The sequence below is a fragment of the Elgaria multicarinata genome, chromosome 8, assembly GCF_023053635.1.
Source record: "Elgaria multicarinata webbii isolate HBS135686 ecotype San Diego chromosome 8, rElgMul1.1.pri, whole genome shotgun sequence".
NCBI classification, from domain to species: Eukaryota; Metazoa; Chordata; class Lepidosauria; order Squamata; family Anguidae; genus Elgaria; species Elgaria multicarinata.
The window spans coordinates 64315393-64341828 of NC_086178.1; the positions used below are offsets into that span (position 1 = coordinate 64315393).

Sequence of the window (26436 nt, forward strand, 5' to 3'; positions counted from 1 at the left end):
TAGTATCAAAATACGGCGAGTCTTTTGCCTTTATAGCACAATTAAAGCAAGATGCATGGGAGTACTTCACAATAAAAGCAGATTATAAACTGGAAAACTTCAGAGTTCTTTGCACACAATTCACAGTGATTGCACAGTATAATGCTGGTGTGATAAAGCTATATGGCGGTCTCTCATCCAAGTACTAACCAGGCCTGCCCCTGCTTAGCTTCCGTGATTAGACGAGATTGGCCGCGTTCAGGGTAGTATGGATGTAGACTTACTGGTCCATGCAGCACTCACTCCTGCTGAATCTATCTCTATCTAAAATGTTTTCTAGGCTGCTTTTAGGGGTAGAACCCTCTTTAGGTATTGTACAAGATAAAAACCTGGATTCTAAAGAGGTATCCCTGTACACTCCACCCAGCTAGGACTCCTCCTGTAGCCCTGGTGTTCCTGGTGTCCATGGCCAAATGTTGATGCTGGGGCTAAGATAAATGCATCATGATATGTTTGATTCTTGCCTGCTCCTGAGGCTGAGTGAGTTGGGGATGGCTATGTGGTATTTTGTCCCTGATGTAATTGTTTTTGGGCAGATGGGCAAAAGCTGAGTGGGACCATGTACCTGCCTCCCCTTGGTGAAAACTCCAACTCCCATCTCTTACTTCCTGACTCCATGCTCTGTGGCAGAAGGCCACCTGATGCTCTTGAGATGATGATGATCTCCAACTTCCATTACTCCCAGCCAGCATGGTTGGGGATTATGATAGTTGTAGTCTAAATCATCTGGAGGACACCTGTTTATCCATGCCTGCTCTATGGCATGAGCCACTTGAGGTTCCTGCTGTCAGTGAGTTTCTGGGTCTTCCTTTGTGGCCTATCATGGTCCCCACCACCACCACCACTTTTGGCTGTTTGGCAAAAGAATGTTCCACTTCCTCGCTGGGGTTTTGAATCCTTCTCTGAGGGAGGTCTGTATGTGTGCTTTCTGCAGGCAGGCCTCCTGCTGAGGAAGCTGTATCGTCCTGCTGAGGAAGCTGTATCGTTCTGGTACTGTTTGGCTTCTCCTTCCTTGCCTTTGTGTGTTGTACTGCAAAATTGTGGTTATAGGCAGCCTAAGGGAACTTGAACTCCTGCCTGCAGGATGTCTGAGGACTGGACATAGCAGGGTCTTTGCTGCCTGTACCACTGGTACCCATGGAATATGGGAGCTGGGGTGTCATGAGTGTTGTGTGTGTGGTGATGCAGGGAGGTACTACAGGGGCATGCCCTCCACTGACGTGAGTTCGTTGATGCTTTCTGTGTGTGGGTAGCATGTGGGCATTGATGCTGGCACAGTCCCTCATTGGTGGGTTTGTACAGTGTTTCCATAGATGTTGGGATTATGGGCACCATTTTGGGATTTTTCCAAGCCTTCCCTTCCCAGGCTAAACACATATAGGATGTGTGACTATTCTGTTGGTATAGTGGTAGCATCTCCCCACTGCATAATTCAACTGTAGGATTGCTCTGTGGGAAAGTTAACCTAATTTGAAAATATAAGTGATTACTTTCCTTTAATTATCCATTGAAAAGTTGAGAACTGATAAATGCTTATGGCAATACATCTAAGCAGCTTTATCTACAAATGATTGTTGGGGGGGGGGGGAAATCTTATTGACTTTTACTAGTGATAACAATTTGATGACTTAGAAACATTCAAAGTGCTCTTTAAACTCCTAGTATTACATGTCAGACATTCTTCCCTTTGAACCCTAGTGGGTTTTTATCTGTATAAAAAAATCTTTTAATAGTCCCAAAGTCCAAGTACACTAAGGCAGGAGCTTAGATTTAATATTAATGTCCATGTTGAGCCATCAATATTTAAAGTCTCTTAGGGCACAATCCTATGCATGTCTCGAAACAGTCCTACAAGTTCCAGCATCCCCTATTGCTGAGGAATGCTGGGAGTTGTAGGACTTCTTCTATCTAAACATGAATAGGCCTGTGCTCTTAAGCTGCGACCCTAACCACACTTTCCTGCGAATAGGTCTTATTGAATTCAGTGGAACTTACTTCTGAGTAGAAATAAGTAGAATTATGCAGTTAGGCAACACTGGGTGATCCCTTTTGGTGGCACACCTTTATTTGTGCTTTAAAGCATTCGAAAGGATGTCTAAACAAAGCTGTAGGGGCTTGTTAACGCTGCTGCTTCCAGGGCTGGTCCTATAATGAGTGAAAGGGAGGCAGTAACTTCAGGCAGCACAGGCATACTGGATGCATGCATGCATGCCCCCCTCCCTCAAGCACTTGGAAGCGTGGTCTGAGCAGGGCAAAGCTCCCAGATAGTGGGTGAAATACAATACTTAACCACTCAGTGCAACTGGTGTTATTATCAGCTACACCTTTAATACTAGGGGAAACACTGTTTGATCTCAGAGAAGTATTAATAATATAATATATAATATATAATGTAATATAATTAATAACATGAACCACAAGTCCTGAGCAGTGGCAGTTGGAGTCGGTGGCTTTCCCTCTTTCCCTCCTGGCAATTCACTGTTGCTTGGGCCAACCTACCTCTCAGGGTAAAGCGCAGTAATTCCATGTGTGCTATTCTGATGTCTGGCTAGAAATCAATGTTGTGATAGACAATATATGTATCAGTTGCTTTTCTTTCTTGCATGGACTCTGTCTTGAAATCAGATTGCTGATAAATTTTGTCTGAATTACTTGCAGGGTTGGTTTTTTTGTGAGGGAGTTGCCATCTTGTCTTTTGCTGTTCCTGGCAGCTTCACACCTTAACCATTAAGCTAAAAACCTTGGGAAATAGGATACAAACACAGTAGATAGCAACTTGCATGGGGCTTTGTCCAATATTTCTCAATATATATAATTGTCCTACATGCTCCGACCATACCAACAATTCCCCAGGTTTGCCAGGTGGATTTTGGCAGGTTATCAGAGTTGCCTTATGAGTTGAATGGACTGGATGTGCTGAATCAGCCTGGCCATGCCACAAGAAAATCTCATATCAACATGCTCTAACAACTATCTTCCAGAAAGCAAATCAGAATTTGACCCAAACACAGGAGTGGCAACTTGTGGCCCTCCAGTTGTTTTGAGGTAGAAGAAAGAGAGGCGAGCTCTGGTGCTGTGTGTGAATAAACAATGAGCGTTTTATTTTTGTAATGATATAAAAACACTCAACGTTTCGGATTCAGAAGAATCCTTCCTCAGGAGCTGTAATAAGAAAAAAGGCAGCCAAGCTGCAATACTGCAAACACAGTTTGCTTGATGGAAATGCCTCAGTGTTTGTTGTATGTCCTGCTATCAGAACTAAAAAAAAATTCGCCTACAACTCCCATTATCCCTCACTATTAGCTATGCTGGATAGGGGTGAAGGGTGTTTAAGGTCCAAACATCTGAAGGTTGCCCAGCCCTGGGTCCTAACAACTCGGAAAGAGGAGGAAAACCATACCGGCTATAAGCTAAAACCTGGGAAGTCTTCACTTTAGATCTCATCTCAGCTATGACGTCACTAGAAGGCGACCTTAGATAAGTGCCGGTTCTTCAACCATAGTACCACCATTCCAATCTGTGGTATAGGGATATCAGCAAACCTTTGAGGAAATATTTCAAGATTACTGAGATAATGTATTGTATTGATTTGGGGGGGGGGGCTTGGTATACCCTGGTTCCAGTTAAACCAGATTTGAGGATTGCCAAAGTCTTGCTGGGTTCATACATAATGCTACCCCATGGTGGATGGCAAGCTACGGTGGATAAGTGGTTATGTAAACAACCTACTGTGCTTCTGTAAGAGGATCAGGCAAACAAGCTACAGACTACTTTATTTTACACACATCCTCTCCCCTCCTCTTCCTGTAGTCTTCCCATTTGGCCATGGACATAGCTATGGGAGCTATTCTAAACTCCTCGCTATTCTTCTGGTGTCAAATGCTCTACATATGTGGAGTACTCTGTATGTGTACGTGTGTGTTTGGGGGAAGGGAATACTCTCTCTCTCTCACACTCTCTCTCTCTCTCTCTCTCTCTCTCTCTCTCACACACACACACACACACACACCATAGTAGTAGTAGCATATCAGTTGAATTACCTGATTCTGTGATACACTATACCAACATATATATCTGACAAGCCCATTGACTCTTTGTCTTCGGCAATGCCACACCTATGAACATTGGGTGGAGATTGAGCATGCTGCGAGTAAGGTTATGGATGACTCACATAAGCCTTACAGCAACCAGCTATGTTAGTATAACCCTGAACATTAATCCATTTGCATCCTTTTATTGTGGGGTTGAAGGGATAAGTGATGTGACTGGACAGACTTGCTTCATATGTCTAACAGCTTCATCCCATGTACCTGTTTCCCTCTAATTATCCCTACAGCGCTAAGTTGTTGGTGTTGTTGTTGTTGCTACCGGTTGGCAAGACCCTTTGCATACCAGGAAGTGGTTAAAGTTGGGAATTGTAAAAAAAATCATAAAAAATCAACAGATGGCCTACTCTGATTCAAATTTGGTATGTTTAAGGCTCTCCTTAATATCTATTACTGTGCCAATTTTGAAGTCTTTATCTTTAAAGCTTACACAGATGTAAGCATTTGTTTAATCCAAATCAAATCCTGCTCCTGCGTCCCAGTGGCCACTCGGAGGATACGCTCGAAATCTGGTAGCTAAATATTACACTTCTTTTGGCTTTATAGCACAATTAAGGCAGGATGCATGGGAGTACTTCACAGTCAAAGCAGGTTATAAGCTGGAAAACTTCAGAGTCCTTTGCATGCAATTCGCAGTGATTGCACAGTATAATGCTGGTGTGATAAAGCTCTAAATAGTATGAATAAGGAACTAAATGTGTTTGCATAGATGCACTATAATACTATTAAACATGTTCAGCAGTGTTTCATTGTGCAGTTTTTCAGGGAAGGAAATATTATTAAAAATGCATTGGAAAGTGCAAAAAGTATCCCCCACCCCTTTGCAATCCTTCAAAAAAAAAATCCCCTTAAAAGCCATTTTAGGATTGAAGTTATTATACTCTGCTGAGATGAAAAATGGTTCTCTGCCATTAGCAGTCCACTCTTCCAACTCTTGATAACATGTGTTTTAGATAAAAGTGAATATTTGCATTAATTAATGTAGATCTGGAGGGTGGCAGGTTGAAGAAGGATCACTCAGGTAATAAAAGTGTAGGTTCCTGCACTTCTATATTCACTGACTACCTTCACTTAAATATACAGATCACCTAGCAGACCACCTTTCCTTATACATACCCTGGCGACCTTTAAGATCGTCAGAGGATGCCTTGCTGGTCATTCCAAAATTAATAGAAAGTCACCAAAAAATACCTTAATGGAAGGCCCTCCTGGTAGCATCTCCTACCTTTTGGAAAACTGTCCCTTGTGCAGTTCAGGAGGCAAAAAATGTGGCAACTTTCAAACGCTTCCTGAAAACATACTTAGGCTTTTCCTAGGCTGTAATTAATCATGGTGCTCCATTTTACTGCTCCTTCTGTTGCTTTTATTGGAACTGAATTGCTTTAAATGTTGTGTTTTTAATATGGCATTTTAAACGTGATTTTAATATTTATATGTGAACCGCTGAGGGATTTTATCCAGAGGTGTGGGGTGGGATGCTATCAGTATGCTGATAACACCCAAATATATTTCTCGACAACAGCATCAGCTAAGGATAGTGTGTCTCCTCTGAATGAATGCTTGGAAGCAGTAATGGGCTGGATGAGGAAAAACAAACTGAAGCTGAATCCAGACAAGAGAGAGGTGATCGTTGTCAAAGGCAACAACCTGGGTTTGGAGGTGTGTCAATCAGTTCTGGATGGGGTTACATTCCCCCTGAAAGACTGTGTTTGCAGCTTGGGGATGTTTCTAGATCCGTTGCTCCAAATGACAGCCCAGATAGATGTAACAGCCAGGAGTGCCTACTATCAGCTTCAGCTGATACTCCAGCTGCGCCCATTCCTAGACTTGGAAGACCTAAAGATGGTAGTGTACACACTGGTAACTTCGAGGCTCGACTTCTGCAATGCACTCTACATAGGGCTACCTTTGTGCTTAGTCCGGAAACTTCAACTAGTTCAAAATATGGCAGCCAGGTTGGTCACCGGTACATCTAGGGGTGACCACATTACACCAGTCTTAAAATCTCTTTACTGGCTGCCAATTAGTTTCTGGGCGAAATATAAAGTGTTGGTTATCACCTTTAAAGCCCTACATGGTTTGGGTCCAGGCTACCTGCGGGATCGCCTTCTCCCGTACAATCCGCCCCACACACTCAGGTCCTCTGGGAAGAATTTACCTCAGTCAGCAAAGACTAGGCTGACAACCTTTATTTATTTATTTATTTATTTATTTATTTATACCGCCCAATAGCCGAAGCTCTCTAGGCGGTTCACAAAAATTAAAACCATAATAAAACAACCAACAGGTTAAAAACACAAATACAAAATACAGTATAAAAAGCACAACCAGGATAAAACCACACAGCAACATTGATATAAGATTAAAATACAGAGTTAGAACAGTAAAATTTAAATTTAAGTTAAAATTAAGTGTTAAAATACTGAGAGAATAAAAAGGTCTTCAGCTGGCAATGAAAGGAGCACAGTGTAGATGCCAGGCGGACCTCTCTTCTGCTGCTCCCAGAGGACCTTTTCTTCTGCTGCTCCCAGACTGTGGAATAGCCTGCTGGAGGAGACTCGTCAGCTTGACAGTCTTCTAGCATTCAAGAAAGCTATAAAGACTGATTTCTTCCAGCAGGCCTATCCAGTGGAATGTTAGGATGATTTTAGTATGCTTTTAGGATGTATTTTAACAGTGTATACTGTTTTTAATCAGTATTTTATGCTTGCTGTTGTTCCCCACCTCGATCCAATTGGAGAGGCGGGTAAGAAATATTATTATTATTATTTTTATTATTATTATTATTATTATTATTATTATTATTATTATTATTATTATTGATATATAATGGGTTACAGGTATCTATATACTGTTCCCATTCTCTCGCCCCCTACTCTAGCTCTCATGTACCTGGTAGCTCATCCACTGAGCCCTCCTTCCTTGCGATGCTGCTATTTAATGCCAGGTCAATAAAACCTCTCTTATTCATGATTTAAACATGGATAAAAAGGCTGACCTGGTATGCATTACTGAAACTTGGGTGGCTGAGCTGGGTGGAGTTGACTTGACTGAGCTCTGCCCACCTGGGTACTCAGTGGAGCACCAACATAGATTGGAGGGCTGGACTTGTGGTGTCGCTGTCATTCATAGATCTTCCATCTCTATCAACGGCCCCTCTCACATTGCTGGATCCCTTTCAATCGAAATGGAAAAAGCATTTGGGTAAGGAATTATCTTTATTAGGATTTTCTCCCAATGCTTTAATAGCCTTAGGATATTCAAATGCCAAGTCAGCAGTTAAACAAAGAATTTGGGATACTGTACTGTAAGAGCATGTAAGTTCGCTATCTCAATGTAGCCCCTTAAGGGATAAGATCTTTGTACACAGTGCCTATTTGGCAAATATGACCCTACCTAAATATAGAAGAGCCTTAACATTAGCGAGATTTGATATTTTGCCCTCTAAGCTCTTGGATGGAAGATTCCAGGGAATTCCAGGCCAAGATCGACTTTGTCCCTGCAATAATGGGGAAGTAGAAACAGTGGGCCATGTACTTCTACATTGCTCTATCGGGATATACGCAGGGACCTTATTTTTCCCATGTTATATAATTATCTGGGTAGGACTGACAGTTTTTATATTTCTTTGCTTCTCTCTGATAAGATACCAGATATTATGAATAAAGTGGCCAAATTCTGTGCAATTGCTATAACTTGCCGTAATCTTTTAACCGTCAATTGCAGCCTCTGATTGTGTGACAATTTCTCAGCAACTGCTGAATGTATGTAATATAGTAATGTATGTATGTGTTTGGGATTGTCTGTTTGTTATTAATGTTTTTATTGGTTCTGGTCAATGACCGTAATAAATTTATTCACTCATTCATCTCTATCACCAGGAAACCACTCCACTTTGGAGCAGGCATTGAAGGGTTTCACTTGGTGTTGGGCCATAAAGACAGAACGGGGATGCTGCTGGTGTACTGCCCACCCTGCTGCCCAGCATCCTCTCTGACTGAGCTGGTGGAGGTTGCCTCAGGTTTGGTGTTGGATGAACCCAGGATGGTGGTTCTGGATGACTTCAACTTCCACGTTGAGGCTGTCTCTGGAGCTTTAGCTCAGGACTTCATGGCCTCCATGACAACCATGGGGCTGTCTCAGTTTGTCACCAGCCAAACACATAAAGCAGGGCATATCCTTGATTGGTTTTTTGCTCCAAGTTGTGAGATGGGTAGTCTGAAGACTGGGGGAGTCCAAGTAACCCCATTGTCATGGTTGGACCATTTCCTGGTGAGATTTGAATTCATGGTGTTACTCCCCTCCTGCAAAGGTGGGGGACCCATCCAGATGGTCCACTCCAGGAGACTGCTGGGATCCAACAGAATTCTGAATGCTCTTGAGGATTTTTCAATAGAGAGAGCTGGTGATTCAGCTCAGACCTTAGCCTCGCTGTGGAACAGTGAGATGCAGAGGGCCATTGACTTGATTGCTTGGTATACTAGGTATACTTGGTATACTAGGGAGCTGTGGTCAATGAAACTGGCTGGACATTGACTAGAGTGCGAATGGTGTAAGATTCGAAGTGAAGATGTCTGAGCACGCTCTAGAGCACATAATTGTGCCTATCGTACAGGCAGCAATGAAAGCTCATTTTGCTGCCTCCATTGCATCCTTGAGTAGCCATCCTGTGGAGCTCTTCCAAGTGGTCAGGGGGCTATTAACACCTTCCCCAGCAAATGGGCCCCTGGCCCCTTCGAGGACCCACTGTGATCTTTTTGCATTGCACTTTGAGGACAAAATTGCTTGTCTCCACAGCTCTAGACCTGAGTGTCAGATGGCATTAAGCACCAAATCCCCTAATGACCACTCCCAGCAGCTTCATATAGAGGTTAAACAACATTGGGGACAGAACACCATAGCTCAATTGTCAAGGGGCCAAGGAATAGTCACCCAATGTTAGTCTCTGAAAATGACCCCAGAGGTACGACTGGAACCACTGTAGCACAGTGCCTCCAATGCCCATCCCACGGAGTCAGTCCAGGAGGGTACCATGGCTGATGGTATCAAAAGCCAATAAGCGATTGAATAGAATTAACAGCGTTGCACTCCCCCTGCCCCTCTCTCAATGGTTTGGGACCGCAATACCTGATGGAATGCCTCTCCCGACATGAACCTACCCATACACTGCGCTCAAGACCTAAGGTCCTTCTCCGAGTGCCTACTCCGAGAGAAGCTCGGAGGATGGCAACAAGGGAGAGGGTGTTTTCAGTGATGGCCCCCCGACTGTGGAATGATCTCCCTGATGAGGCTCACCTGGCACCAACACTGTTATCTTTCAGGCGCCAGGTCAAGACTTTTCTCTTCTCCCAAGCATTTAAAAGCATTTAACAACGCTAAGTTTGTTTTTTAACGGACCCCAGAACTGTTCTTTTATAAATGGATACCGTTGTTTTTAAACTGTTGTTTTTATGTTTCTGATGGTTTTTAAATTTTGTATACTTTTTTAATGTTTACTGTTTTAACTTTTGTGAACTGCCCAGAGAGCTTCAGCTGTGAGGCGGTATATAAATGTAATAAATAAATAAAGGTCATCCATCAGGGCGACCAAGGCTGATTCAGTCCTGTAACCAGATTGAAATCCAGACCGGAATGTGTTTTTATTTTGTCCACTGCTCTGAAATTCTGAATGGGGAGCGGTATATAAATATTGTAATTAAATAAATAAAAATATCACACATACATAAAGTAAGTAAAACAAATGCTCCGCTGAACTGAGGGCAAAAGAATTATGTTAAAACACAAGGTGTGTTGCTTTTTCAAAGCGCGTGCTGGTTTTGCAACTTTAGGCATGTTGTGCAAATTTGTAAAGCTATTGCGTAAGCATTCCCTGTTTAACCTTTGTCTAAACCGGCATTTCACTCCAACTCAAATTACTATCACAGGCAGGTTCAAAGATTGCCTAAGTGCAATGCTAACATTTTATTAAAGCAGCTTGAGTGAGCATAGCAGGTACAGATCAGCCACAGGAATGGTTTGTGAAATGACCAGACTTTAAACATCAGTGCGGAGCTAGGCAGGACAAATTCTTATCCACAATTGTGTTTTAACAGGACAAAGGTAAGCTTTCCAATTAACTCTTTCTCCAATCAAAAAATAGTGGTGCTAAACTAGTCCTTTCTGCTTAAAGATTATGGAAAAACAAAAAAGTGAATATGATACATGGGGCAGTTGTTTTGTTTAGATTTAAAATTATTCTTAGAGCAAAGATAATAAGTAAAATATAAGGCAATCTGGTGATCAGCAAGTAATATAACCTACAAGTCTTTGATGTTATGAAAAAACTGAGTCTAGACACTGAACCAAAAATTTCATTTCTTTATTATATAAGCATTTGTATACACATCAGAGCCCATGATAAATGTCTTGGTCTTTAAGACACCTGAAGACTTTCTCTCTATATGTGTATCTCTTGCTGTAACAGCATAACATGATAATCTACTCTGGAATTATTCACTGAATGGCAATTGTTTATATCTACTTCAGAAACCAGTCTCACTGTGTTATTCTAGAAAATGGAAAATTTACTCTTAACTGTCATGCATTTCCAATTGCACCTTATCTTAATTCTGCCACCACATGACATGTCAAATATTGGAACAGAACCACAACTGGCAATTACAGATACATGAACATCATGTGTGTACACTAATACATGTGTGTTTAAACATACATCCTCATAAAGTCACTATTAAAATACCAAACATGCAGCTTTCTCTAGGCTGTGCTTGTTGCTATATCTTTTATAAATAGTTCAGTGATGATATGTTATATGACTAACAAGTTTGCAGGTTATCTATCTATCTATCTATCTATCTATCTATCTATTCATACTCTCACACACACTTTAACACCACAGCTTTTGATGGGGGTAGAAGCCAAAATGTTTAGCCCTAAATATATTTTGAAATTACTCTGTTGTTTGTCTATATAATCTGTTAAACAGCATAAGACTATCACCTCTTCAATGGGTGACCATATTTTGGAAACCAAAAAGGAGGACAACATGGTCGCCCCCAAGGGGGCATGTCCAGTACCAAGGGGGTGTGCCCACCCAAACATAGCCTTGGTCACATGTCTGATTTTACAGCACACATTTAAGACAAATCTGTTCTACATAACATCTTAATGTTAAAATCACTGAAATAAAGAACAAGTGAGAGATTCAATGTATCTGAAATTAACTTCACTCACTCCTACTTTTGTAGGTTTTGCTGTACTTTGAAGCTTTTGCTATACTCTGTGTATTACATTCTCCCCTTCCCTCAAATATCTTTTCTGACTGTATCTTCACTCATTGCAAGCTGCTATTGTTGTTAACAGGGTTTGCTACTGCCCCCAGATCTGTTTCAAATTTGGTGTGGCTAAATCTCTACCTAAACCCTATCATGGTGCCAACTTTCATCTCTTTATCTTTAAAAATGACGATTTTAAAAATAATAATTTTAAAACCTCAATTTTTAAAAAATTCCTAAAAAATCAATGGATGAACGGATCTGTTTCAAATTTGGTGTGGCTAAAGTTCTACCTAAATCCTTTCATGGTGCAAAGTTTCATCTCTTTATCTTTACAAATGATGATTTTAAAAATAATAATTTTAAAACCTCAATTTTTAAAAAATTCCTAAAAAAATCAATGGATAAACGGATTTGTTTCAAATTTGGTGTGACTAAAGCCCTTCCTAAGAGCTACCATTGTGCCAAGTTTCATGTCTTTATATTAAAAAATGACGGAGTTATAAGCATTTTTGTTAATTCCCATTAGAGCTGCTCTTTGCAAAAAAAACAAACCGGATTTCCCCTCCCCTCCCGGATTTGCCATCAAAAACCCGGACAAATCCGGGCAAATCAGGTCATATGGTCACCCTATTCTGGCAGGAAACAGAATACAACAGCAGGAGGTTCATCAGATGAGTGTTTTATTGCACGCTCACTACTGCCCACTTATGGATGTGTACACGTGCTTTAGATGGCGGCATCCACTTCCTGTATGCCTCCCGCCCCATCTGCTCATTTTTACATCACAAAACAGATCCCTTTTAATCTGCCTTTAAAAAACAAAACAAAATGGAATTTGCTTTTATCTCCTGCTGGGTGCAGGAAAAGTGGCACGATTAAAATGGCTCCTGAATGGGCCACGTGATCTTTGTTTACTTCTTCTTTCCCCTCTGGGCAGAAGAGAAAGTAAGGAGGGACAAACGCAGGGGTGGAGAAGCGATGGTAAGGAAACGCAATCCCTCACCCCCGCGCAATGATACTACAGGTCAGAAAAATAAATCAACAGCCTGCTATAAGTGCATTTATTCTATCGTCATGTATTGTTGCTTTAGTAGGGAAGTATCTTTGTATCACCTGAACACTTGTCTTGCCATGAGGAATCTTATATCCATACACAAAGAAGCATTCTAACGACAGCTTCTCTCTGGCAATAGAACATGCCACAATTAATTAACAATTTCTAAAGCACACGGCCTGTATCATAGGACCCATATTTTTCAAGAAGAAATATTTAGAATGATGAGCAGCTGCTAGGGTGGGTGGAAACACATACCCCACAACCCTACTTTCCTGTGTTGCTATGTTGTCTTTGATTGGTTAGACGGGGTCAATAGGCTCTTGACAGAAGAATGTTTATGTTTAGCCCATAAAAGTGTTGCTAGTATGACAAAGGTCCCGTCCCTTTAACAGATGCATAACAGGAAGAAGTCAACATGTGATGCTTTCCCCATCACTAATTCCATGCTGGAAAAATATTCACCTCACCTCTCAAAACCCTGTCCAATAAAAAAATCTACTTACCCCAGCGTGTAACATTTTAGGATGCAACCATCTAAGCATGTTATTAAACATCCAATTATTTAGTTTGGCTTGTCCTCATCAAGACCCATATAACTTTAGGATAACTAATATTGGTAACCTACACCTGGGCCTTTAACAGGCAAACATTTAGTGAGCATTTCCAGGCATGGAGAGAAATGAGTGGGGGAAGTTTCATCCACTGCATTTCTACATGCTGGAGTGCTGTTGAAGTTACAGGAACAGACCAAGAAAAAGAATGAGGAACTTGGAACACAAGTTCCAATGACAAGATAGAAAATCGTATAGCAGCAGAATGGTAAACTTGGTTTGGATGTAATACTAAACTATGGGTTTATCACAAGCCTCAGGCTTATGTATTTCCCCTTTTCCTCCAGTGTGGCCATGAGGAAGACATCAGAAGCTTTCGCTTCAGATTTCAATTAACTGCGCTTTATTATCATGTTTGGACCCTAAAACATACAGTAGAATCCAACATAAGTCCTACTTAGAGTAGATCCATTGAAATGAATGGGACTTCAGATAGTCATGACTATCTGAAGTCCCATTCATTTCAATGAATCTCATATAAGTTGGGTTTATCCTGGATTTTACCCAGTTTGAAGTTGGCTGGTTTCCCTAAACCAGACTTTCCCACCCCGGGGCAATCCAGATGCATTGAACTACAGTTCCCATGATCCCTAGACAGCATGGCTATACCATGTTGACTGGGAGTAATGATAATTGTAGTCCAACACACTTGGAGTGCATGACCTTGGGAAAGGCTTCCCTAAATTAAAGACTAACCATTATTGGTTTGGACCGTTTGGACAGACCACCAAGCTGCATGTAGTTAAAATAGAACTGAAAGCCTCTAATTGCCTTCTTGCAGCTGCCCTGGAGGAGAAAGAAGGAAATGAGAAGCCCAAGGCTCATTCACATGGCACTATGTCATTATGACTAAAGCAGGCTGGTATAAAGAAGAGAAACCACTGTAGTAGAAGTGGAGAGTAATAAACTAATTATGTAATTGTGACCACTATCCTGTGCACACTTACCTTTGAGTAAGCTGCACTCAACACAGTGGGACTTACTTCTGAGTAACCATGGTCAAAATAGGGATATACCACTAGGTATTTTTGTGTGCATGACAGTGAGATTTACAATTGCTCAAAGTAAGTTCAAAGTAGTTCTCAAACCTACACAATATTCTTTCATGACAACTCTAAACACAACAGTGAATTTTTTTAAAAAATTAAGAGTTTGGGAATAAAGGTCTAAAGTTGTGAATGGAAAAGCTTGACCTTGGAGCAACTCAGCGTATTTCCTGACACTTCTAACCTAAATGTGGTTACTAACTTCCCTTCCTGTTACATGACGCAGAGCTACATTCAGCTTGGCCCAGTACATATTTATGCAGAAGTGAGTCCCACTGAGTTCAAGAGCTTTACCTCTTAAGTAAATGTGCATATATCTGCAACTCTGAGAACAATTAGCCACTTCCTGTTTGAGAGGCCTGCCTCTTATGAGACCCTAACAACACTTCCTGAATGTGGCTGTTATTTAAGGCTGTGAGTCAGTTTGTTGTAAGTTTAAAGTGTGCAGCTTGTGTTTTGGTAAGTAGCTTGCGTTTTTGTAAATTAGCATGTTGTAGATTATTTGTAGCAGATTCTCCTAAGTGTTTCTACTCTTGTAGTATTTGCTCAGGGGAAAGATATAGCTGTAGAGGTGCTTGATATTGAAAGAACTTTCCGGATATGTAAGTCTGGTAGCTTTAACTAGAAACATGCAAACTGCTGTTACTACTATTTTCTTAATAATGTCGCTCATTGGGGTTATGCTTGTATGCCACACTTCTTCAAAGGTGAAAATGTTAACGTTAAGGCTCTATGATAGGTCAGGCTGAGAGATAGTAACTTGTCTAAACTCTCCCCGTCTTATAGGCTTTGTAGTCCAATGGGAACTGGTTTGTGGCTTTAAACAAGCAATTATATAGCTCTGGGGCTGGTTTGGTTTTGACTGTTAAAAAGCAGTAAAAGCAAAGTGCACACTTGTACTTCTTTGTACTGTTTGTTCTGTGGAACACATATGATCTAAATGGCGTACATAATTGGTGAACAGTTTCTGGAAGCTGCTTTGGAGTTGATATATCTTCGCTTCAGGTGGCTGAAGAACCTTAGTTTTAAACTTGCTTTTGTTTTGAACATACATAGGAAGCTGAGTAATGCTGTCAGATCGTTTGTCTGTATAGATCAGTATTGTTCAGGTATGCTGATTGGCAGTAGCTTTTCACAAGTCTTTCCTAGACCGTTCTGGACACATCAAGGACTGAAACTTCGGTTTTCTGCATGCAAGCATGTTCTCTACCACTGAACTATGACCTGTCTAGCTTAAAACAACTGGAAGATGTTCTTTGAATCTTGGGCAATCTTGCTCCTTATCAGAAGTGCTGCTTCTGATAAGTAACCATTGTGGTTAGTAATAAGAACCCTTGTAGCTGAATGCGAAAATATTTTCACAAAGGTACTGTGTGTGAAGAATCACTTGGATCTCTTGCTATTAAAGGAGGCAAAAATACCTCCCTACAAGCGTAATATAATAGAGACATGTTGGATACATGTTCATGAAATCAGAACTGGGAAGGGCTTATAAAATCAGAATTACTGTTGGTGTGTTCACCTCTTCTTTACATTAACAGTAATCATTTTATCCAGGTGTGCATAATACTTTAGCTCAGATAACACCCTGTTAGGATACAGTGATAACATTGTTTTCCATATGTGTGAGACTCTATGAACTGTCAGAAGGATTAGTAATAGCTAGTATAACTTTTTACTGAATAGTAATGAGCAAGCTAGTATTGTGTACTGCAGGGATATTTCATAGGATGTAGAACTCAAAGACCTACCTGCTTTTGGATGTATTGAAAAACAAACTGTAAAACAAAAGTGTGTTTTAACATGCACTCCTAATAAGACGTTGGCAGTGTGAGTGAATGGTTCTTCTAGGTGAGGATGTATGGATTTTGTTAAATCTGTGCTGTCTGTGTTTCGTGGAGTGTCAGGTGTCGTTCGTTTTGTGGTCAACTCATTGACAGAATCAGTTTTTTTGGGTATGAGAATTGTTTATTTGCAAATGCAAACTTATACTACTGTGCACTTGCACAAATCCCCTCAAAAAAGTAAAAAAAAATGATCTGCAAATCTGCACAATGTGGGAAAAGCCGCTCTGCTATGGAATGTGCAGGTCAGATTCACAGAAATCTGATCTCCTTTGAATCTGTTGCAGATTTTTCCAAATGTACTAGTAGTTGCAAAACACAGGAGAGGTTCTGGAGGATGATGGTGTCATGTAAAGGACCCGCAAACTACTGTGAGTTAGGAATCACGAGCACAACAACAAAAGCTTTATATGGAAAGGTTTCATGGAATGGTATCCCCATTTCAGTGTAGGACCCAAGTGAATCTTTCTGAAGAAGGTTCACCTGGCTCCCAGTCTAAAATGGTTTTGTTTGTGTGTGTGTGTGTGTGTATTTGGTAGGGTGTTCATATGAAAAGGAGGACAGGGCTCCTGTATCTTTAACAGTTGAATAGAAAAGGGAATTTCAGCAGGTATCATTTGTATGCATGCTGCAGTAAAATTTCCTCTTCATCACAACATTTAAAGCTGCAGGATCCCTGCCCTCTGATGTATGTGGTCAAGAGAGCAGCTTTTGTGATAAGGGAATTTCACCAGGTGCTGCATGCATACAAATGATGCCTGTTGAAATTCCCTTTTCAATACAACTGTTAAAGATTCAGGAGCCCTGACCTCCTTTTCCTATGGTTACCCTAGTATTTGGTGACTTAATGGAACAGATGCCGCCCTGAAATCTAAACAGAATGAAGGGTAGTATAAAAGTGTTAAACAAATAGAAACATTCATTGCGCTCACTCGTTCCGTAACAACCAGGGAGAGCAACTGACTGAAACATTGAGAGAATTATGATGTTCGCTGTCCACTCCCAGGCCTTACATGTGACTGTTGCTGCTTCAACAGTTGCTCTCCCAAAGTTCCGTCAAGGCCACAGGAAAATACCAGCCCCCACCAGAAGTGAGCTTCTTAGCAACCGAGATTGGATAGTACCACTGTGTTTGCACCTTGAGAGTGGATGAGATCCCTCCTCTTAGACATCTGAATAATCTGCAACCACTGGCTTTTTACATCAGCAGTGGTGACTGAAGCAGTGTGTGAGTTGGTGTGGGGTGATGGACTGTCTTTTTAAAGGTCTTCCCAGAGATGTGCTGCTGAGGAATAATGTGTATAGTTCAGGACGTGGGAGATGGGAGGGGTTATGACATACCTAATGTCTCTAAATCAGGGGTAGTCAACTTGTAGCCTTCCTGATGTTTTAGGCCACAACTCCCATCAGTCTTAGCCAGCACTGTCAATAATGAGTGATGATGGTATTTGTGGCCCTCCAGGTGTTTTAGCCTACAGTTGCCCTCTCTTGCACTAAGTGGTGCCACTGATAACTCCTGCAGGAGCTGCTTGTTACCACAAAACATTCCAAATAGTCTCCTGCCCTCTCTCTGCAGCAGGTGAGGCCATGAACCAAATCCAGCTGACTTGGGGCCCCAGTCTAGCCCTCCAGAATTCACCCGACGGCTATGTCCCTTCTTCCACCCCTGACTGCAGTTCATTTGGATTCCCATTTTCTGTGCAGTTTTTTCCAATTCTAAAATATTGAAATGCCTCTCCTAAGGCTTCGTAAGGGCCAGTAAGAGCTTTAAGCTAAAACATGCTGGTATTCTTGGCCTTTTGGGCCTCTCCCTTTTGCCATTGTCCCTATGGCCACTGGACTGCAGCCACCAAAAGCTTCTCTCAAATTGAATTCTTTCCCTCTGGCTGAAAGTTTTGACTCCCCTGCTTTACATCAAGCAGCACTTAATGCTGTTTTATTCCTTCCAAATAGATTAGTATGCTCTGATTCCATGGACCTTACCAGGGTGCAATCTTATCCTGATGCTCATAAACCCAGGGTCTTATGGGCATCAAATGCAGAGTGGTAGGAGCAGCAGAGGCAATCTTCGCCTCCACACTCTGGTTCTGCACTTTCCCTAGACAGGCTTTTTCTCCCATCTAGCTGGGGCGCTGCAGAAGGGGATGCGAGAAGGCTAGAGAGACCTGGGGATACTTCGTAAGGTGGCCTCTTTGGATGCTTCCCCTCCTCACCTACAGAAACATCCTACTTACCTCCTTCCCAAGGTCACTTTTGCAACCTCGGAGAGGCAGCCGGTGTAGTTCTCTCTGTGCCAGCTGCGAGGGAGAGGGGGTGAGGAGTGGGGATTCCTGGATCCACAGTCAGAACACTTTTCCAACCTATGATCCAGGAGTCTGAAATATCCTATCCCGCCCCCCGCCCCCCAGATGCTGTGTAGGAGCCATAGATTTGTTCTCCAAATCTCTTTTAAGACTGTACTGTAAACATGGCAAATTTTGGATGTATTCTCATAGCTCACCTAAGAGATCTCAAAGTGTGTGTCGTATTTGTTGATAAGTAGCAGCAATTAACTTTAATCTAAAACAAACTTTAAAATTCAGATGGCACTCTGAATCATGTTGGATTGTTCAAGTTCGCTGCAAGGAATGGGACTGCACTTAGATCAAGTAGGAATTGAGTGATAAGAAGTGTAAGTTTACTATTGCATGAACTTTAGCATTATTCTTATTATAGTGATCTCTCTACTTCTCTCTACTGATAAATGGGTGAAAAGTTGTTCCTGGGTGAAAAGGGCTTCCTGTATTCTTGGGATGTGAATAACTGTTGCATATACTAACAAGTTAGTAATGCATACAATCAAAGGCCAAAAGCCACCATTTGCAGAATATTATGCAATAAGTGAAGGTGCAAAGTGTCTCACCATATCTCTTGGAACTGCTAGAACCCAGCACAGACCTTGACACATGCTTGAACGGAGTGTTCTTGGAGCTGTGAACTGCTTGAACTTCACATTCCTAATACTTTTCACAGAGTTTAGTGGAAATGTTCAAAGAGGCAACCTGACCCTTTTATGGGCAAGGTAAGAGGGAAATAATACTAATGAATCAAAGTAGGCTCCAAGTGATGGTTAGGTTTACACACATTATGAGAAGGATTTAACTGGTACAAATTGAACAGTCTTATTTATTTATTAGTAATACTTGTATAAAATGTATTATAATTTCTCTAAACAGTTTATATACCAAAAACAAACGATGTGTAGAAGTGCCAAAAATCTTGTCCTGAGTCAAGCCCTTGATCATTCTAGCCCACCACTGTGTACTCTAACCAGCAGTGGCGCTCTAGGGACATGGAGAGAGGTCTTTCCATCATCTCTTTTTAGATGGAGGTGATGGGAATTGGACCATGCAGTTCATATGCTCCACTACTGAGCTACATTCAGTTTCTTCTTCCTCAAGTGTGTACTGGAAAGTACACGTGATAGGCGTTAGGCTTTGTGGGGTTTCCAACCAAATCTTCCAAAGTCTAGAAGCTTGATATAACAGACTGTAAAGCAGAGAAGAACGGACTTGCCCCATGCCTACCTATGTAAGCAGAGTTGGGTAACTTGTTTGGCAACAGTAATAACTGCTAGAGATAGCAACAGGTCTGTTTACTTCTTGAAGACCTGCAGCACAGGAAAGGCAAGGCAATTTCTAGCTTGACGTGTTACCTTGACATATGAATCTTCCAGCCTACATGTAGAGATATATTAAAACTGCATTCCTATTGGATTTTTCCTTAATACTTGTAAACCTCCAAACTCAGATGCTTACGAGTATCCAGTGCAGGGCAGGAGGTGTGGCAGAGATGATCCTTGCCTCTGCTGTGCCTCCAGCATGGCAATTTAAAAAGACAGGCTTGTTTGGCCATCTAGATGAGGCATCAGGAAGGGGGAGAGAAGGAAGCTGGGGTGGTAGTTGGCATATGGTGTAAACCATCTGCTCCTTTCTCACTGACACCCCCACCTTTCCTCCTCTTTTGTGACCTCTGAGAAGCAGCCAGCATGGTTCTGTCCACACAGGCTGGGAGGGGGCTTCTAGAGCCCCAAGTATTGCTCTTCCCATGAAATACGGGAGCCCTCTCCTGGATTAAACTGCTCAGCTTAAATTCTCAAATATCTCCCAAATATGTCTTCATAAAAGCTTCATTATGTGAAGAATCTTCACGCCAGTATTGGTGTTGTGTATCCAGTTGATTTGACCTGTTGCCTTGCCAAGATTCTACCATTCAGTGTTTAATTCTGTCCTTTATCATGACAACACACTGCACTTAAAATACTTAGTGGAAAACCCCTGATAGGTGGATGTTGTAATGACATTTCCTAGTGATTTAGGAGTTTAATTAAGCTGGCACCGCAACAAACAAACAAAAATTGGGTCTAAAAGCTTTAAAAAATCAATTTGGAAGAAGTATGGCTGTAATAGAACTTCGAACTATATGAACCCGCTGCCTTTTCTGTTACTCAAAGTTAGAGTGAGCTGTGGATAATTAAAGCTCACTTGGTTAAGTCAGCAGAGGCATTAATAAAAGCCTTATTTCCCAAGGTAGTTGCAGTTCTACATATCTTCATAAGGTACTTGTACTTTCTAATTACAGTTGTTGCATGTATATAATCCTGCCTGTATTGTAAAGCCTAGCCAATTAAAATTGCACAATTAAGCAGGCAGTCCAAAAATTCTTCCTGGAATATTGCAATGAATCAAGCTGAACCACACAATTATGCATTTTGAAAACCTTGTTTGGCCTCTGCTGTCAGAACTCTTGTAAATAAGGAAGCAAGCTTGTACTAGGCCTACTACTAGGCATCTAAAACCAATAGGAAAATCAGCTTCCTGCGATAACAGTAATAGGTCTATTTTTAGCAGCCTGATTCTAGCTGTTCAAAGCATCATGCTTGGTTATATGGGATTTGCCTGAGATACACAAAGCAAGCAATAAAGAAGTGTGAGCAGCTTGGCCCTTAGGGTCTTGTCTGCCCCCCACAACAGCAGAATGCAATCCTTCCCCCAGGATAAGACCCATAAATGTAGCAAAGAGTGAATCACTTGTGATTCTCTTGACTGCTTGAAATGTGTCCACTGCTGAAATGGCTCTTGCTTCCAAATAAATTTTCTTTGAGTTGTGACCTGTGTGCTCAGTCACTGTGGTGAACTGATGAGTTGGGATCCCCATGACCATGAAGTTCATGAATAGCTTTCCTAGCCATAAGCAAGGCCATCTTGCCAACTCCAGGATTTTGAGGGCCCTTGGGAAGACGCCTTCAGTGGGCCCTCCCTCACTGAGTGGATGTTCTCATTGCCATTGTCTACAACTGCTATTGTTCCTTGTCCTCTTTCTCAGGCAACGAGCTAGTGAGCAAAGAGGTATTGAGCTAGTGAGCAAAGAGGTATTGACATCTACTGCTTCTCCTTCATACCACCACCATTGTCTGGGACAGAGTGAGAGACAGGTGAACAAGTAGGTTGAAATGGTGAAGTGGAGGCATAAGTCCAGGGAACCCTCTTGTCACCTCCTGCTGAGGTGTGGACCCTTGGCAAAGGCCCAACTATACATGCCCTTGACACTGGCCCTGCCATCTTGGGAGCTGGCTGGAATTGGGTTTGATGATAGTAACTTCTGTATGCTTTAAAAACTTCTCCTTCAGTATGATATAAGAACTTGGATGATACCTCAAACATGTCAGTCAACTTTTGCTTGTCATGGGAAATATGATCATGGAGACAACTCAGTTTTTGGAGGAATTAATATCGTGGAGAAGAAAATGTCTGTCTCAATTTGTAATCTACCTTATTTTGCTTTACATTTAGACTTTCATATCCATCTTAGCTTTTGTAATTATTGGGCAAATTAAAAATGTAATATGTGCATTTAAAATTCTTAGGAGCAGCGTTACTGTAAACATTATGTTCTAAGATATCAGAGCTACCTGTACACATTTTTTCTAACATGCTTTCTCAAATTCTGAGGGGTTTATTTCCAAGTAAGTATGCATAGGATTGCAGCCTAAGATGAATAGCATGACATCTTGGCTTTGTCATTCAAGGCCATATGGTAGTCTCCAACTTGACTGAGATGGGGAACAACTACTTGGAATTACAAAGGAGCCTAACTCACCTGATTGTGGCTCTTACTCCTGAATATTTGCTCTTCATAGCATGGTTCTTACTCTAGATGGTCTGTGGTCATGATATAGTAACCAATCCATCACCAAGATTACCTTCTGTCAAGATTCAGCCCTGAGTAACATGTTATTGACCCTTGAACACATCATAAAATATCAGCATAGCATTGGGTGAGAACTCTTATTCTACTCTGAAAAATAATTAATGCCCACAATTTTTTGGCCCTTCTCCTTTTAGGCTTCTTCAATCTGGCAGTACTGAACCAACAAGATGATTTGGATACTTCAGCTGTTGTTTTCACCTCTCCCAACTCCTGCTTTAATTGGTCTTGTAACTTTTGGAACAACAGTCTTCCTGTGGTTGATAACAAAACCCAAACCAATTGCAGCTCCTGTTGACATGAATAAACAGTCTGTTGGCATTGAGGTAAAAGCAAAACAATTATTCTGTGAGCCAACAGTGGCAAATTAATGGGTAGATTCAGATGCATGAATTGCTGAGTATGTTCGTGTTGTGCTAATTCCCTTCTTGTAGGTGGTGGGCTCTTCAAACTTTCAGAGAAAGCTCAGACTTTCTGCAAGGGAGTCTGAAATGGCTGAATCCATTTCCAAGTTGTGATGGGGTGGCAGATGGGTGGCAGTTAGTCTATCAGTAGTTTTATTGCTGGTGCCTTACAAACTGGTGTGACTGCTTTTGCCTTTGCAGTCCATAAGAGAACAGTGCCCTTAATAAACATTGTGGCAAAAAGTCTGAATTTAATCTGATCATAGGGGATTGGAGAAACATTATCCACACAACTACCAAATAACTTGAATAACTTCTGAATGTAGGGAGGAGCTAGAAGAAGTGTCCTTGTGCCTGAAGGCAAGCTTCTTTCCTACTACTATGATGATGCAAAGACCTTGTATGAAAGTTTCCGAAGAGGACGTTATGTATCGGGTAAGTGGAGAATTGGCTCTGTGAACTTTGGTAACCCAGATGGTAATAATGTGCATCTTGCAGCTTTCAGTTAGTTGCCTTTGTACCTGAGTCACAATTTTGAGGGCTGCTGCTGCCTAAGTACTGCTCATTTTCAAGTGGCAGCTAATCAAACTGAGTAGTAGTAGTTAGAAGACCAACTAAGGATGGTCTTCTAAAACCGCTGGTTTGCTGTAGGTGAAACCTTGAGTCTAAAATGAATACTCTAACATAAAAGATCTCTCTGGCTTATTGTAGGTCTCCTTGTAGCATGGAAACAACTGGTGTGAAATAGAAAGCTTGACTTCCATTGGCATAAAGTTGGATCTGGTGCTTGGGACCGAACTATATGATGTAGTAGATCCATGATTGGATTTCATGACTTAAAAGAGATCCAAATTTGAACCTAGAGTATATGGAGGAAGGATGGCTAACAATTTCCCTGATCTAAATTGTGCATGTACATCCCCAGCTGTAATTTTTACCTGTTGGTAAATTTGAGGTTGGGGGTAGAGATACAGATACAGTGTCTTGTATATTCCCCTTTCCCCTCACAGGTGAAATAGCAACTCTAGAGATCAACTTTATCCTCCCTACCCCAATACCACCACATTGGTCACTTGGGGCAAAACAACAATCACATGTGACTTGGCCCATGTCTACCTGCCAACATTTTAGGTGGCTAATCTTTATTCTGATTGATGAGGGATAAATACATACCTCTTTCCTTCTCAGATGCAAACTTTTCAGTAAGAAAGCATTCCTAGTGTTTCTTGAAATGACTTGATTTTATGTCCTTGTCTGGGTTTTCTTAGTTATAAACCATAACAACCATTAAAACAGGATATATACAATTCCTTAAATGGGAATGTGACTTGGCTAAAAGCTGTCTAAATATCCTTAATGCAGAAAAGCCATTCTGCTGCTCAAGGCCTTGCAGTCTAAAGGCACTGTTTAGTAGCTAGACACTGGATCTTACTGACCTCTCCAGTAAATCATACATATCTAAAAGGTGTAGACTCTTATTCAGTCATTCACCTGAAGCCCAATTTACCCCTTTGGAATAGTCATAGTTTCAATTTCTTTTGCAGAAAATGGCCCTTGTTTAGGATACAGAAAATCAAAGCAACCCTATCAGTGGCTGTCTTACCAACAGGTTGGTTCTAAAACATGGAGTTGAACAAATAACTAAAACCCCTTGCTGTCAGAAGTTAAGTTGTCTATCTTTGATCTTTCTAGGTGCTTGACAGAGCTGAATACCTGGGCTCAGGCCTCTTACACAAAGGAAGTAAACCTTCATCAGAACAATTCATTGGCATCTTTGCTCAGAATAGACCAGAGGTAACTTTTGGAAACTAGTTCAGGGCCATAGGTCCAATAAGAAATAATGCCTGGCGACCACTATAATATCTGGGTACACTGAATAGATGAACTGTGTCTCTGCCTGTTCATGTGTTGCTATTTCATAGAATCATAGAATAGCAGAGTTGGAAGGGGCCCACAAGGCCATCGAGTCCAACCCCCTGCTCAATGCAGGAATCCACCCTAAAGCATCCCTGGCAGATGCTTGTCCAGCTGCCTCTTGAATGCCTCTAGTGTGGGAGAGCCCACAACCTCCCTAGGTAACTGATTCCATTGTTGTATTGCTCTAACAGGAAGTTTTTCCTGATGTCCAGCTGGAATCTGGCTTCCTTTAACTTGAGCCCGTTATTCCGTGTCCTGCACTCGGGGAGGATCGAGAAGAGATCCTGGCCCTCCTCTGTGTGACAACCTTTTAAGTATTTGAAGAGTGCTATCATGTCTCCCCTCAATCTTCTCTTCTCCAGGCTAAACATGCCCAGTTCTTTCAGTCTCTCTTCATAGGGCTTTGTTTCCAGACCCCTGATCATCCTGGTTGCTCTCCTCTGAACACGCTCCAGCTTGTCTGCGTCCTTCTTGAATTGTGGAGCCCAGAACTGGACGCAATACTCTAGATGAGGCCTAACCAGGGCCGAATAGAGAGGAACAAGTACCTCACGCAATTTGGAAGCTATACTTCTAGTAATGCAGCCCAAAATAGCATTTGCCTTTCTTGCAGCCATATCGCACTGTTGGCTCATATTCAGCTTGCAATCTACAACAATTCCAAGATTCTTCTCGTTTGTAGTATTGCTGAGCCAAGTATCCCCCATCTTGTAACTGTGCCTTTGGTTTCTATTTCCTAAATGTAGAACTTGGCATTTATCCCTATTAAATTTCATCCTGTTGTTTTCAGCCCAGCACTCCAGCCTATCAAGATTGCTTTGAAGTTTGTTTCTGTCTTCCAGGGTATTAGCTATCCCACCCAATTTTGTGTCATCTTCAAATTTGATAAGTGTTCCCTGCACCTCCTCGTCCAAATCATTAATAAAAATGTTGAAGAGCACTGGGCCCAGGACTGAGCCCTGCGGTACCCCACTCGTTGCCTCTCCCCAGTTTGAGAAGGTTCCATTGATAAGTACTCTTTGAGTCCGATTCTGTAGCCAGCTGTGAATCCACCTAATAGTTGTTCCATCTAGCCCACTTTTAGCTAGTTTGTTAATCAGAATGTCAATTTGTACCTGTCTAATCAGTATTGGGGTAAATCTGAGCACCATTGGCATGCTACCTATCTGGCTAGAATTAGTATGTGATGAACTAAGGATTTCCTAATGGAATTTCTTATATGACTGCTTGCACAATTGCTGCATTTACTTGGTTGGTTTAGGGTGGTAACATCCAGCTGTCCTTCTTCTTCATTGGAGAAGAAGTTTCTATGTGTCGAAACAGGTTCAAGGTTCTGCCAGGTTCAAGAAATTGAGGGCTTGTCATTTAAAGACAACAAATACCTATAGCCCTGATGACAGGATTTCTAGCAAATGCCTGACCTTAAATGTAACATTTTGTACCAGTACATGGAACGGGTGGGCAACCTGCAGTCCTCAGCCTAATCTCAAAAGCCCTCTGCGTGCAAGCAGTTTAGACCTCTAGCAAGAATGATCTGCCCTTTCCCACTGGGTGGGAAAGAAGAACGGGGGGGGGGGGGGGTTAGAGGAAAGGAAGTAGCAAAAAAGAAAACTCACTTTGGGCCTTGGCCCTGCCCACTGCTGGCTTTGGCCCTGTTCAGTGGGGATATGCGGCCCCTGAAAGCTTACCTGTGAGGGAATGCAGCCCTTGACAGAAAAAGGTTACCCACACCTGGTGAAGCTTACTGTGTGTTTTCCTTTTGTTTTATTTTTTGTCACTTGCAGTGGATCATCTCCGAGCTTGCATGTTATACTTATTCCATGGTTGCAGTTCCCCTTTATGACACTCTGGGCCCAGAGGCAATTGTGTTTATTATTAATAAAGGTAAG

At 41.7% G+C, this 26436-nt stretch overlaps 1 protein-coding gene across 2 annotated transcripts in view; it reads left to right on the forward strand.

The window, feature by feature from the left end:
* Positions 1 to 10107: 10107 nt before the first annotated feature.
* The window catches only part of ACSL5 (acyl-CoA synthetase long chain family member 5), a 31046-nt gene continuing 14717 nt past the window's right edge, over positions 10108 to 26436 (forward strand). Inside the window, exons 1-6 of one of the 2 annotated variants that reach the window (XM_063132660.1) lie at positions 10108 to 10244; positions 22364 to 22552; positions 22957 to 23065; positions 24175 to 24239; positions 24323 to 24424; positions 26332 to 26431. In XM_063132660.1, coding sequence (XP_062988730.1) covers positions 22397 to 22552; positions 22957 to 23065; positions 24175 to 24239; positions 24323 to 24424; positions 26332 to 26431 — 532 coding nt within the window. In that variant the 5' untranslated portion in view covers positions 10108 to 10244; positions 22364 to 22396. Of the gene's footprint in view, positions 10245 to 22363; positions 22553 to 22956; positions 23066 to 24174; positions 24240 to 24322; positions 24425 to 26331; positions 26432 to 26436 lie in introns of those variants that run through there. The other variant, XM_063132661.1, reaches the window with a different exon arrangement.